Source organism: Drosophila pseudoobscura, chromosome 2 (assembly GCF_009870125.1).
Source record: "Drosophila pseudoobscura strain MV-25-SWS-2005 chromosome 2, UCI_Dpse_MV25, whole genome shotgun sequence".
NCBI lineage: Eukaryota > Metazoa > Arthropoda > Insecta > Diptera > Drosophilidae > Drosophila > Drosophila pseudoobscura.
Window position 1 is genome coordinate 18,733,774 of NC_046679.1, and position 14,255 is coordinate 18,748,028.

The 14,255-nt window shown below is 35.5% G+C and overlaps 1 protein-coding gene and 1 long non-coding RNA gene across 8 annotated transcripts; both read right to left on the reverse strand.

The window, feature by feature from the left end:
• Positions 1 to 3,607: 3,607 nt before the first annotated feature.
• LOC4802128 (thioredoxin domain-containing protein) lies at positions 3,608 to 9,435 on the reverse strand. Of its 5 annotated transcripts, none has more exons than XM_033385823.1 (5): positions 9,405 to 9,435; positions 6,042 to 6,366; positions 5,535 to 5,696; positions 5,355 to 5,480; positions 3,608 to 4,007 (listed from the first exon to the last, which is right to left on the reverse strand). In XM_033385823.1, exons 1-5 carry the CDS (start codon positions 9,430 to 9,432, stop codon positions 3,842 to 3,844), a joined length of 807 nt encoding a protein of 268 aa, XP_033241714.1. In that variant the 5' UTR covers positions 9,433 to 9,435; the 3' UTR covers positions 3,608 to 3,841. The 5 variants fall into 5 exon arrangements, with proteins under 5 accessions (XP_033241714.1, XP_033241713.1, XP_033241712.1 ...); XM_033385822.1 differs by lacking the exon at positions 9,405 to 9,435 and adding an exon at positions 9,196 to 9,398 and having other exon boundaries at positions 3,608 to 4,004; XM_033385821.1 differs by lacking the exon at positions 9,405 to 9,435 and adding an exon at positions 9,196 to 9,398.
• A 1,225-nt stretch (positions 9,436 to 10,660) lies between these two features.
• On the reverse strand, positions 10,661 to 13,841 carry LOC26533113 (uncharacterized). 3 transcript variants are annotated; one of them, XR_004468465.1, is made up of 3 exons: positions 13,728 to 13,841; positions 10,836 to 11,228; positions 10,661 to 10,772 (listed from the first exon to the last, which is right to left on the reverse strand). It is a non-coding gene; the product is annotated as an uncharacterized lncRNA (long non-coding RNA). The 3 variants fall into 3 exon arrangements; XR_004468466.1 differs by lacking the exon at positions 13,728 to 13,841 and adding an exon at positions 12,949 to 13,106; XR_004468464.1 differs by lacking the exon at positions 13,728 to 13,841 and adding an exon at positions 12,476 to 12,760.
• Between the last annotated feature and the right edge of the window lie 414 nt (positions 13,842 to 14,255).

Sequence of the window (14,255 nt, forward strand, 5' to 3'; positions counted from 1 at the left end):
TTTAACAGGCGTGACCTATAAAATGACCTATTATAATAAACAAAAAAGATTGGACAGCCGACAGTGTCTATTTCGTTTGCTGGAAACGAGGACACTAATAAGAAAGTATGGTCATGCTTGTCTCCATTTCAGCATACGTTTTTCACAAATCCATATTGGTCTGTTTGTGTCACGCAGCAACAGCTGCGCAGATACCAAAACACATATGTGCATTACCAATTAAATGAACCACCAAAATACTCCTTTAAACAAAGATATATCAGTCGGACAACCTTGGAAATATGGTTGATATTGATGGTCAACGGAAATGGTCTTTTGGAAGATATGGCGCAGTGCCGCCATATTAGGATTATTTATTCTGTACATTTTTATACCCGATACTCAAAATGAGTATTGGGGTATATTAGATTTGTGGTGAAAATGGATGTGTGTAACGTCCAGAAGGAATCGTTTCCGACCCTATAAAGTATATATATTCTTGATCAGCATCAATAGCCGAGTCGATTGAGCCCTGTCTGTCTGTCCGTCCGTCCGTCTGTCCGTCTGTCCGTCCGTCCGTCTGTCCGTCTGTCCGTCCCCTTCAGCGCCTAATGCTCAAAGACTATAAGAGCTAGAGCAACGATGTTTTGGATCCAGACTTCTGTTATATGTCACTGCTCCAAAAATATTTCAAAGCTTTGCCCCGCCCACTTCCGCCCCCACAAAGGGCGAAAATCTGTGGCATGCACAATTTTAAAGATACGAGAAAACTAAAAACGCAGAATCGTAGAAGATGACTATATCTTCTAGAGTGCAAAATCTGAACCAGATCGTATAATTATTACAGCCAGAATCACGAAAACAATTTCACTCTTTCTCGCTCTGTCTCACTCTAACACACAGGATTCATGGTCGGTTTTGCCAATTGCAAAATATGAGTTCAAGGATCTCAGAACCTATAAGAGCCAGAGCAACCAAATTTGGTATCCACACTCCTGTGATATCGGACCTTGACCGTTTCATGTCCAAATTTCGCCACACCCCCTTCCTCCCCCCAAAGGACGAAAATCTGAGGCAACCACAAATCTCAGAGACTATTAAGGCTAGAGTAACCAAATTTGGTACACACACTCCTTTAAAGTGTCACTATAAATCGTATATCTCAGAATTTCGCCATACCCCCATCCGCCCCCACAAAGGACGAAAATCTGTTGCATCCACAATATTGCACGTTCGAGAAAACTAAAAACGCAGAATCATAGATAATGACCATATCTATTAGATTGCTGAATCTGGATCAGATCAGATCATTTTTATAGCCAAAAGGAACAAATCAATTTGCAGTGGCTACGCAGCGCCCGACGTCACGCTCAAACTGATTTTCTGTCTCTCTCGCACGCACTCTTTGTCGTGTCGTTAAATATTAGGGGCGTCTGCCGGAGGAGACCCATACTGACTTAGTATCGGGTATAACCGTAGAGTTGCGGTGTCCGCAGCAACTCACAACGTTCCCCCTCGTTTGCATTATCCTTGTGCATGCTACTTTATTCTTATTCCCGCTGTCTGGTTTGTATTGCTTTCGAATCCGGGCGTTGGTATCGTTTTTTCTCGTTTCGCATAGATCTGAAAAACAAATGGGAGTTATGTGCCGAGCTAATACAATAATGTATAAATTAACCTAGTTTTTTAGAAGCAAGATAGAATATACGCATACCGAATCAAATAATAAAGTACAAAAGTTGTATTTATTTTCCCCTGTAGTTTGTTTTATAATTGAAACTTTGATTTAAGTGTTCATAATACACAATACAATACAATATTGCTAAGTTCTGTACAATTGCAGCTACCCAATATGTATGTGTGTAGCCGCAATCTTAGAAGAGGTTCTGACTAAAGTGCGGAGAAGAGGACTCACGCGAACCTCGGAAGCAGTTTCATGAGCAAATGAATAAATCGAAGTGAAGGTGAAAAGCTTCAGAATGTGAAACAGGCAGGTAGGACCGGCAACCAAAGTGGCAGATATGGTGCTGAAAAGAAAAAAACAGACCATACCGCCGAAACCCACAAAAGGGCATAGTAAGGTAAGGTACAAAATTATAAGGAATTTTGAGCATTCGACAGGAAAGCCATATAGGAATGGCTTTAAAGCCCATCGAGTGGGTTTTTGCCTTGAAGCACAAGAAAAAACGTTAGGCGGTGCTGCAAACTGGAAAATCCGGATAGGTTGAACAGAATGACGGGGGCCTCAGAGCAAAATGTTTAGTCTCTAAGGACTAACCTTGGCATAGCGACATAATCTCGTAAACGTAGAGCGCCGGCGTCACATATATCACTATAATCATATATATACTAATAAAATCATACTCAAACAAAAGACATCTTATTAGATTAAGATATAAAATACATGAAAATCATCATTTCCAAATAAACTGAGCTTTATTACCGATGCCAAGCATTATTTATTTTATTTATATACAATAAATATATACATTTTACAGGGACTCGAAAACACTGTGCACAACGAAGAAATAATTTTGTAAAGAACTTGCTGATCCATATGTTTTGTTTGAAACCCCCCATCTGACCATAAGCTGTTCGCAGAGCTTATGAAAAATCGTTAATATGTAATCAAAGTATCTTTTGTCGATTGGTGAAACAAAATTAAAGTATCAACGTAGGCCTTTTGGGGTTCGTTTCGACGAAAAGCATCCGTGAAGAATATCCCACGCTGTAATGCCATTGATGGGACATTCCTCACCTTTCTAGCATCTTGGTTTTTCGGAGAGATGTTCACGGCGGTTTGGCGATTTTTAAGCATAATGACGTAGATCTTGCATGCTTTTCGCTACAGTTTAAGCATGTGGGGGTTATCCTTGGTCATTGCGTTGTATCTGGGCGCATCTTCATACACTGCTCGCTTTAGACAATAGCTCTTCATGTGGTTGAATTCAATGAATCGGATTAAGAGCTTCATTGTTGTTAGGGGCCTGGGCGAGGTCAATAAACCAGTAGTTTTGGTAGGGTGGGTCCTGCCTGACTTCATCAGCGCTGACAGAAGGGCTCCTCCTGGACTTCGGGTTGTACAGGTTGACCACTCGATGTCTGTCTGTCTGTCCGTTTGTCCGTCCGTCGTTGATCTAGCTCTTATAGTCTTTGAGCACTAGGCGCTGAAGGGGACGGACAGACAGACATGGCTCAATCGACTCGGCTATTGATGCTGATCAAGAATATATATACTTTATGGGGTCGGAAACGATTCCTTCTGGACGTTACACACATCCACTTTTACCACAAATCTAATATACCCCAATAATCATTTTGATTATCGGGTATAAAAATACAGGAATATAAGACGTGCAAGACATCACGAGCTAAGCAAAACCAAGTCCTTTTCAACATGTTGGCAGCCACTGCAGATCAATATATTTCATCCATTAGATATGTGATCATCCCAAAATAAATCGGCAAGCAGTTATTCTTCAGAAATGATAAGTTTATTAGATATTCCTCCCACTAAACAGGAAGTGGAGGAATATTTTACAGAAACAAAGAAAAATTAGAGCAGATTTAAAATGAAAAAAATTGTTATTACAATTTTTGTTTTTAATTAGGTTAAGTTGAAAATTAAATAAATAATATTTCAAAGTAAAAAACCCCATTTAAAGTACATTATCGATCAAAAAAAGATCAGAAGCAAGCTGAAACGGCTGCCCCGTTGTGCGTCGTAGGAGCCACGGCGCCTTCCATAGACTCCTCAAGGGCAAAGATGGTCAGGCCAGCGCCTCGTGCGCTCCAGTCCCCACACACAACTTCTCCGCGGCCGTCCATGCTGGTCCTTTTTTTGATTTTGACTGATTTTTCTTTATTTTATTTTATCATTTGTTTCTATCGTTTCTCGGCTTAGTCTTTTTGATATATGTTTTGCTAGATATATTAAGATAACAAAGGTAGACAATCCAAAAGCCACCAAGAGAAAAACGTTGTCAGCATTCACAACATTTTGAAGGCGATCAAAGAATAGTGAGCTTCTGAAAAAAAAGACAAAAAATTTGTATTGTCAGAAGTAATTATTCAATTCGAGATACCTAAAGGTAAACCAGATCAAAGGATTCGATCTTATCATACGTAAAATTATTGTATATCGTGATGTTTAATAGTAGTGGAAAAGGTTCGCCCGGGGCCATGGTTCGGTTGTGGCCACCCCTACTTAAATTTTTACAGAAAGGACATATATCAAATCTGGTAATTGTCCGGTGTGTACATATTATCAATACACATTTTTTGATTTAAATAGACGCTTTACTAAATACTTAATAACATTTTTATAGTACACCGAATCAATTTAGTTTTTTTTACAAGTTGTTAGTACTAGTAAGGGTCTGTAGCATAACATAGATATAAATAAGTTGTCCATTTGGTCACAAGTTATGAGTTAAAAACAAAGCTGTGGCCACATCCGAAACACTTTCCCTAATGTTTTTATACCCGATACTCAAATGAGTATCGCAGCATATCCTTTCATTTACTTTGATCTCAAAACCTTTTATAAAAAGCATAAGTTCACTTTTTCGGTATTTTTTTTATATAATTTGTATTTTTATAGTAATGTTTTCGTTCCTATATTCTTTCTCCTAAAAGAAAGATAATTCTAAATAAATGTTTTTCCTCAAAGTCTCTCTAAAACATTGAACTATCTAAAAAATTCCAGAAAATATGCTCAATATCAGTAACGCAATATATTTTAAATTGTATTAAGCCAAGAAAAAAAGGCTTAAATTACATTTTCAAAAACTAAAAATTATATTTGGGTAAATTTTAAAAGGACAATGCGCAATATTTATCAGAAATTTGTATTCAAATATGGCTTCAACTTTCGCTGAAATCCAAGTTTGAATTTATCGCCGCGAAAACCACTTAAATTTTTGTCCCTTTTTTGCAAAAGTCTCGAAAACGAATAGTTGCCAAAAATCTTTCTTAGGACCACTTATAGGTCTACTTTATAATAGAAAACAAATCTTAAAAATCCGTCTTATTTTGGCCCCTTTAACCACTTCGCAATATTTACGATTATCCCCTTTAAGAATACGTACTGCGTACCGCACAAAGTCAAACTTTGTTAACAATATGACAGTTATTTTGTCATTCGATTTGAACTAAATTTGGATGTAAAGAGGTCTTGAAATAAAGTTGTATTTTTAACAAAGAGGTCTTGAAATAAAATTTCTATTAGTTTTCATTGACATAAGAAATAGATAAACATGCCTGACTTTATAGTCGACCAAAAGGACTCTATGTATGTGTGTAAAATGTACATAAATATATTATTCGTTATTTTAAAGAAGTAATATGACAAAAAAAAATAGTTTATAACTCACATCACACTAGGTGGTTCTGGCACCATTTCGGAAGGGCTTTCTAAATAACCCAATTCTGCAAATTTAATGAAGTCTTCTGGACGATACGTTTTGGCTCTATAACGATACACTTTTCCTTGACGTATGCTGAAAGATTTTTATTATTATATTTTTCAACAAATTTGTATGAATTTTACTTACAAAATGAATTCTGGAGAACCCAATATTCCCAGTCTTCTTGCTGTGGAAATTCCAGTCTCCAATCTATTCATTCGAGCGATATTCAACTTCTGCCTGAGCTTTCCACCTACAGATTCCCAAATAGCATACAAGCGTTGGCAGAGAACACAATCAGCGGAATAGCTATGGATGTATATGAACTTTATTTATAGTCATGTTTACTGCATAAAAACTTATTTCGATTCTTCTAAAAGATCTACACTATTGCGGTTCAGCTTCGGCGTGCCGATAGTCTCGAAGACGGACGGACAGACAGACATGGCTATATCAATTAGGCTACTTATGCTGATCAAAAATATATTTACATTATGGGTTCAGAAAAGTTTCTTTCTGCGTGTTACACACATCCTCTTTCATTATAAATCTAATTTACCCCTATACTCTTTGAGTATCGGTTATAAAAAGGGTAACTTTGCTGACAAAAAACCAATATTTACAAGCATATACAAATTCATAAATCATGCTTACAAAAAAATAAACCAATCTCCCGTCGTGGCACCAGAAGAAGCTTGGGTAAGATGCTCAAAATTTTCATCAGATAACTCTTTAACGGCTGGTTCCTTATTGTTATTAAAGAATTCAACAATTTGGTCTTCAATAATGTTTCCGTGGTAAAGAATCGGAATTCCATGCCTATAATATACAAGAGCTGGTTCCTTGGTGGGGTCGTATATTCCAACTAAATTACTTTCATGGGCCTGAACAACCATTGCTCCCAAAGTCTCCTTTAAATCATTTTGTATTAAGGATACAGTAGTTTCATACTCCAAACACACTTCGCAGTTATTTTTGCCTAGAATAGAGAATAAACCATGTACATTTTCTCAAAGACTTGACAGTTTTTGTTGGAAGCTGCCGAGCTTTTTCGGCAACTCTGACTCCACATTTACAAATTAAAAAGTGCTCCGTTGTTAAGGTTACCATTTACGTTTCGATATTGGTTGTGTCTTTTTGTAGAAGCCGCGGCCGTGAACTTAGCTTTTAGGTGTTAGGTGCCTTCGCTGACGATGATCGACCGCCTGCTTGAAGTCTGTCGCTACTGAAGGGTCGAAGCAGTGGACTATAAGTAGTAAGAACGTTACATATGTGTGTGCGTGTATGCACTGAGAGCGTACATTGGATGAGCGCGATAATCGAAAATTAAGAGAGAAGTTCGTGAAGTTACTTAAAAGCTATAACCGGCTGCTGCTTCGAACAATTATATGTTTTATGTTTTTATATATGTTTTTTTATGAATACATGGTGACCCCGACGTGATCTAAAACTTCTTAATAGCGTTCCGTTTAAAAAACTTATTAATTATACAATATTTTGTTTTTGGTTAGTTTAAAAGCCAACAAATATATTTTGGTGCACGTTAATAAACAGTTTAAGGTGCAAATTCAGTGAGAGTGCGGCTGTGTGTATTTATATACATATTCCGGTACTTTAAGCGTTAAAGTACAAATGTTTACAAATTAAACACCGCGGAAGTCGAGGTGCTCCTTGATATAGTGGCAGAAATTCGAAGGGAATTCAATAAGGCTGCGCGAAAACTTCGATACTCTTTTCAAATCATTGAAAGCTGAGTTGCTGGCTGCTGTTGAAGTATGCCAGTCACACGCCGCTGCCCATTTTGCGACTTTGCCAAACCATTCCAGACATAGTACCATCATCATGGCTCACAAGCAGCGACTTTCTGAGCTAAAGGTGCCTAAGTTTTCTGTTGGATACGTTGAGTTTTCGGATTTTATGGCAATGTTTAAATAGGTGATTGAAGCGGATGCGGATCCAGGACTCACCGTTTCTGATATTCGGCAAGGAACGCATCTTCTAATTGGTGGATGGACATTCCGCTAAGCCACCAAGATTAAATACGAATTATAAAGTTTAACCCAAATTCTTTTTTCATTTTGAAACACATAGGTGCCAAAAAAGCTTGGCATCTCAAATAGCAACTATGTGAAATATCTTGGATTACATCTTGATTGCAGACTTACATGAAAAAATCACAATAAGGCCAAACGGCAGGAACTTAAATTAAAATAACAACGAATGTCCTGGCTGATAGGCCTGGAAAGCAAAGTTCGTCTCTGTAAAGCCTTACTACTCCTGTGAGAACATATTCAATACAGCTGTGGTGTACTGCTAGCAACTCGAATATTGAAATTCTTCAGCGCTAACAGCCCTTTCTACGTTTCTAATGAACCATACACAAAGACCTAAAAATTCCTGATGTGAAAGAAGAAATAAATAAACTTAGTAAAAATACATTGATAGACTTCGAAACCACGAAAATGAAATATTCTTATATCAAACAGCGTAGTCTTGCAGTAAAATTTCGCGTTAACATTTCTCTGACCGAAAAGGTGTCTGAAAACGATAAATTGATTTTCTCAAGGGCTAGTACGAGAATTAACTCTTAACTGGCTGCCGGTGAAGAATTTATTGGCTCTATTGACAGCTGATTTAAGAAAGCCAGTGCGATAACTTTCCAGCTTCTTGGCAACAAATTCACTTCGGGACTTTCTTTTTAAATCGACGAACTTGTCCCTGAGAGTTTTCATTGGACCTAGTAGGGCTCATAGGGCTCATAGGGAAAAATCATGCATTTTATAAGCCATGATTCAATGTCCTCTTAGGATGTACCCGACCCATTAGGTTCGGTTTTTTGTTGATTTAATAATAAAAAATATGTATTGTAATTTCTATAAAATACTATTCATTTGGACGCAATTATATGAAAAGAAAGTTCGAAAAGATCTTGAAATTTGAAAAAAAAAACAAGCGCCAATATATTAACTTGCTCGACTCAAACCTAGCATATAAGCGTTCTTTCCTGTTTTTGCTGTTGGACTGCTCAGAAATTAAAAGTTCGAAAATATAATTCAATTATATTTCTTTATTCTTTAGAAACATAACAGCATGAGCATTAAAAGAATAAAGAAATATTGAGTAGTGTGAATGCGGTTAAATCCAGTTTTTATTTTTCTCCAAATTTAACATTTTTTACAATTGATATTTTAATTTTTTATTTTTTACCACGCACACTAGAAATATTTAAATTTACACACTGCACTTCCTTGATAAGAATACATAAATAATATAAATATTTTTCACTATATTTCTGAAGTTTCGTTTCTCACTCTTTTGCGCACAATTTTAACAATGTAATATGATAAATATGAACAGGATAAGAGAGTTCTGTGGACGCACGCGCAAAAATTAAAAGAAAATACCAAATTTAATTCTACTGCGCACGATCAGCAGAGCCGAATTCTGTTACGAAACGCGCGGAAATGAAAGAACCGAAGAGAAATAAATACATACATACATACGTACATAGGTAGGTTTGGCCAGCGCATGGGCCGGTGTCATAGCTCATTTCGCTCTGACTTACGTTTTAAACCTACATATGTATGTATGTATGTTGTTCATTTATACGGATTACAGTATTTATTCGAATATATGTATTACTAAATTGTTCCAAACGGAATTCTTCTTTGTGAATAAACCCTTCAAAATATAGGCAAATGTTTTCCCGTAAGCTTAAATTTGTAGGTGCAAGATCTCGATTGTTAAGTAGGCTATTCATGTGCGCATACATATGTGAGTATATAGGTAAAGGTGTTTTTGTACATACTAAATAAAACCACAACGTTGTGTTCGACATTTAAAAGATGAATCAAGTCAGAATCATCTACACGACGCAATTCGGAGCAATTAAAACTTCTTAGGCTTATGCCTATAACAATTAAAAGTATCAGTAACATTTCCATTTCTAAAACGAATGGACTGCAGATCGTCTGCTTATCGATAACATATACTCTCAGACTCAGCAATATCACTAACCATACAGTATATACATATGTATGTACATAGATGTGCCAGATCATACTACGAAAGCTTCACACACACGGGTTTTGGTCTGGGCACCCCAGAGACTTCGGCTCTGGCGTTTGGGTACTGACGCGTCATCAGAGAGAGAACGCAGAGGGAACATCTTTGCATGTGTTAGTACGCACGCAATATATATTTGGTACCAAACATATGTTTCGACAAAAATATGTGATTGTATGGTTTTTTCTTTTTCAGATTTGTTCCCAGCAGTACTGGGAACTAGTTCGGAGGTGGTGATATCACCACTCCCTAACTGACCAGGGGCACTTTCTTTACTAACCCTTAACAATGCTTTTCATCATTTCCATTTTTACCCGCGAGTTTCCAACCCAGCTTGTAGCTACTGAAATGGGTACCAGTCTCGTGGGTAGTGAAATGGCAACCCGTCTATGCTTGTGGATAGATATGCTTATTTCATTTTGATTTTTTAATTTTCTTAATTAAGTTATTGTTGTTCGCGGTGGTACTAATTTGGAAGAAGCGTTATTATGCAGCTGAAGGACTTTTAAAAGCCTTTTTAGCCTTATGTCATCTATAAATATAAATTACAGATATAATGTGCATACAAAAACAAAAAAATGTACTTCCAAGTAACACCCCATAAAAATTCCTTAAATTTTTAAATGCCGATTTGATTTGGACTCCTTCGCCGTTATATTGCATAACGACGGCATTTTCCAAAATGTTAAAATTAAAATATTAAAAAAAAAATGTTAAATCCCGCTGCGCTGTAAATCAACTTTTATGGCATCAATCTGTAAAAAGAACATTATTCAAAAATATGCAATAAAATTGTAATTTCAAATATATTTACGTATTAGTGCTGTTTATTTCCATGCTCAGCTCTATTAGTCAATTAATTATTAGTTAATACAGGGAAACAATTGGCGACTATTTGCCCCTGTGCCTGCTGCCTCACTAGACTCTTCAACGTACCAGCTTGCTCTGCAGGCATTTGTTCGATAGATGTATTATATTGGATTATAAGCCTCTAATATAAACCTCTACTAGGATTCATTTGGAGATCTTGTCAGTCCTTAACGTTACCTTAGAAGCTCGCAGTTTTGTATTTATGAGTTATATATTTTTTAAAGATCTTACTACACAAATAAATTTACAATACTTTAAAAGCTTAATTATATATTTTAACAATCTTAACCTAAACATAAATAAACAAATCTTTAAAACTTAAAAAATATGAATTGCAATTTCAAACATTTATTTTATGGTTTTCGTAAATCTATAGATTTCTTTATTCAAAATTACGTAGAGAATAAATAAGAAAATCGTTTAGATTTTCAATTCGTTGTTCTAATTTATCTGGAAAAAATATTTGTTTTTGATTTGTAGTATCTTTATACATACATATATACATTTCCTTACCTTTGTCTGTTAGCAAATATGTTCTGTCTGTTCCCTCACTTTCGGCAGTCATTTCATCTTTAAAAATATTTTTTAACTTTGGTAATACCAAAAGTAAAAAAATCAACACGATAAATTTAATAGTTTTTTTTAAAATCAAAATCTTTAATAATATTTTTCCGAGCGTATAAAGGTTTATTTTGGATTTCAGTTTTTCCAAAAGCCAAGAGTTTTGTGAATGGTATGGAATTTGAGCTGATGGCCCCCCTGACGGATAGTATTGCGGTCTAGACCCGTACCACGGATGAAAACCTGAAGGTTCATACCCATACTCCGTAGCAAGTGGCGAAGTAGCCGGGGGTTCATAGTGGCTGTTTGTTGGTGAATTATATTGATACCCTCCGTCGGTATTATCTAAGAAACAAAACTATACAATTAGTTAAAGCAAACATATGAGCAGTGTGTACCAATGATCAGAAATTTATTAACTTCAATTTTCTTGTGTAAAGAAGGTACAGGTGTAATTGCACAATCTTTAATAGATTGTGGGACAAAAATATTTGTGAATAACATTAAAAAAAATTCGATAGAAACGCAAATTTCAATATATAATTTTTGGGCCAATATTATTTAGAAAATCTGGCCTTGATACCACAGGTTTATTGGCTGTTTCATAGTGTAATATGTGATTAAGTAATTTAATTATATTTTGAAATGTTTACTAATTGACCAGTTACCATTAAGCAGACGTACGGACATGCATAATAATCCTAATAATCCTTGCATATCCATTTCTTTGGCTGCTTAATGAAGTTAACTGACTATTTACATATATGTATCTCTATAATCTATACTGACATATTTTATTATTATTATTTTTATACCCGATACTCAAAATGAGTATTGGGGTATATTAGATTTGTGGTAAAAGTGGATGTGTGTAACGTCCAGAAGGAATCGTTTCCGACCCCATAAAGTATATATATTCTTGATCAGCATCAATAGCTGAGTCGATTGAGCCCTGTCTGTCTGTCCGTCCATCCGTCTGTCCGTCCCTATCAGCGACTAGTGCTCAAAGACTCTAAGAGCTAGAGCAACGACATTTTATATCCGGACTTCTGTGATATGTCACTGCTACAAAAATATTTCAAAACATTACCCTGTCCACTTCCGACTCCACAAAGGGTGAAAATCTGTGGCATCCACAATTTCAAAGATACAAGAAAACTTAAAACGCAGAATCGTAGAGGATGACTATATGCTCTAGAGAGTAAAATCTGAACCAGATCGTATAATTATTCGTATTGAAAACGAATAAATCTTGCGGAATATGAAGACGGGAGCCCCAATTTATGTGTATTCAAAAGTAAATCGGAAAACTTTTGTGGCTGAATATAATATTTTTGGTGAGAGCGACTCTATACTGATACTTTTTAACGAAATACGGTCAGAACGGTTTGATAATTTTAATTATTTACAGTTATATTTACAGTAGTAAATACATTTTACACTGAAATTGTTGTATACTTTTATTCGTAGATTTACTTTCGGATGTATTTTGTGAAATTTGTATTTATATTTTGTAAAATCACTAAAAACAGTATCCATAATTTGTATTGTCATCCTATTTTTTTCAAATAAATTCAAGTAAAATTACGCACCGAACTCCTTTGAATGTACATTTTTAAAACCGTTCGCGAAGCTTTCCTTTACACAAAATGACACATTAACTAACGAAGCGCACATTAAGGCTATGAACAAGATGGTACACATGGTTTCGACGAATGAATGAATTGAGCCGTTCCCAAAAATCAAATAAACCGTTTTCTCGTCTACCGTCTTTTTATAAATTTCGACCTTTCAGAAACTTTTTAAAATGAAAAAAAACAATGAGGAAAACCAATTTTATGCAACGAAGATTCAATACCCTAGATGCATGACAACTTTTTCAACCACTTTCTTTTAACTTTATGATTTTAACCATCCAGTCCATTTACATACATGAAAATAATACTATTTCTTGTTTATAGAGTTTTTAACTAACTCAGTAAGAACCAGGGTGATCTTCAGAAATAACTATATCGATTCGGCTTTACGGGAGTTTAATTATTATATTTATAGGATGTATTCGTACCATATTTTGGATATTGCAAACACCTTCCAAAAATTAGAATACCCTGGTTGGTATAGGTATAAGCACCGTCTGTGTAACTGTCAGTTTTACTTTTCTCTATAAGGTTGGCCCTATCAAACGCTGAATCACTTGTGTATTCTTGTGGCGAACACCGCTGGCGTCACAAGGCTTTTTAGTATTCATGCTGCGTGCAAGTACTTGGATTTTGTCCGAGATATCGGAAAAAGAAGTGTATAATTGAATTCGAAATAACTTTCTCAATTTTTCAGAACAAATTCCATTTAACATTTTTTATTAGTATTGAATATTTCTATACGTATTTTTATGCAAATATCATACCCAAAACATAAAATATGAAATTTACGGTAATCTGGATCGTTTCAAGAATTCTGTTTTTTTTTACATTTATTAGATAATTTAATAAACTTGATAAAAAATATATACATATGTACATTGTACATGTATACATATATGTAAATCGAGAAAATAATATGGAAATGCTCAGGCATGATCCGGCGTACACGTTTTTCTTTGCGGATTGCGTTTCCAATCAAAACATTTCGTTTTCAGGTGCTCCCGGTTTCACAAATTTGTTTAATCGACATGATTAATTTTCTAATCGATTCTGGCAAACAAAAACGGCTAAGCGCGATTTAAAAAGAACAATACATCTTAGAAGCAACACCAGAGTATTTAACATGTCTGACGGACTGTGAGCAAAAGCATGCATATTGCAAATTAAATTGCAAAAGGTTAAAAAATGTATTTTTTGCACTTACACTTTGAGTTCAATGTGGCGGGAAACAGTTGTCCTTACCCAGATGTTCTCTTACGCGTACGTTACGAGCACAGTCTGTCCTGTTACGAGCAACTTTGTGCTGTTATGCGCAAAAATGAGGTGTCAACATTGCGATAAGCCAATCCGGCTGTATCAGCTGTAAGAACGAAAACGAAAAGTGTTTTCGCCCTGACCAATTATTTCCAAGCCAAATTTGAGGTTGGGCTAAAAAAAAACAATTTATAAAAAGGTGAAAGCCAAATTGTTCTGGTAATGGTGTCCAATTTATGTAACTAGATCAATAAGTCATCCTTTTTTTTCCTATTACTTGTCATTTCAGCAAGGAAAATGTTTCTATTTTCAAAAAAGAAATCTTGCGTTTTGGGAAAACGGGAGCGCCAATAATGCGTTGTGTAAAAGTAATGCGAAAGTAAACCAGTGCTTGCCAGATTATAAAAATATAATTTTTTATACGTTTAGTTATGTGAAATAAATCACAACTAATGAGTTTTGATGGATTAATAATTTT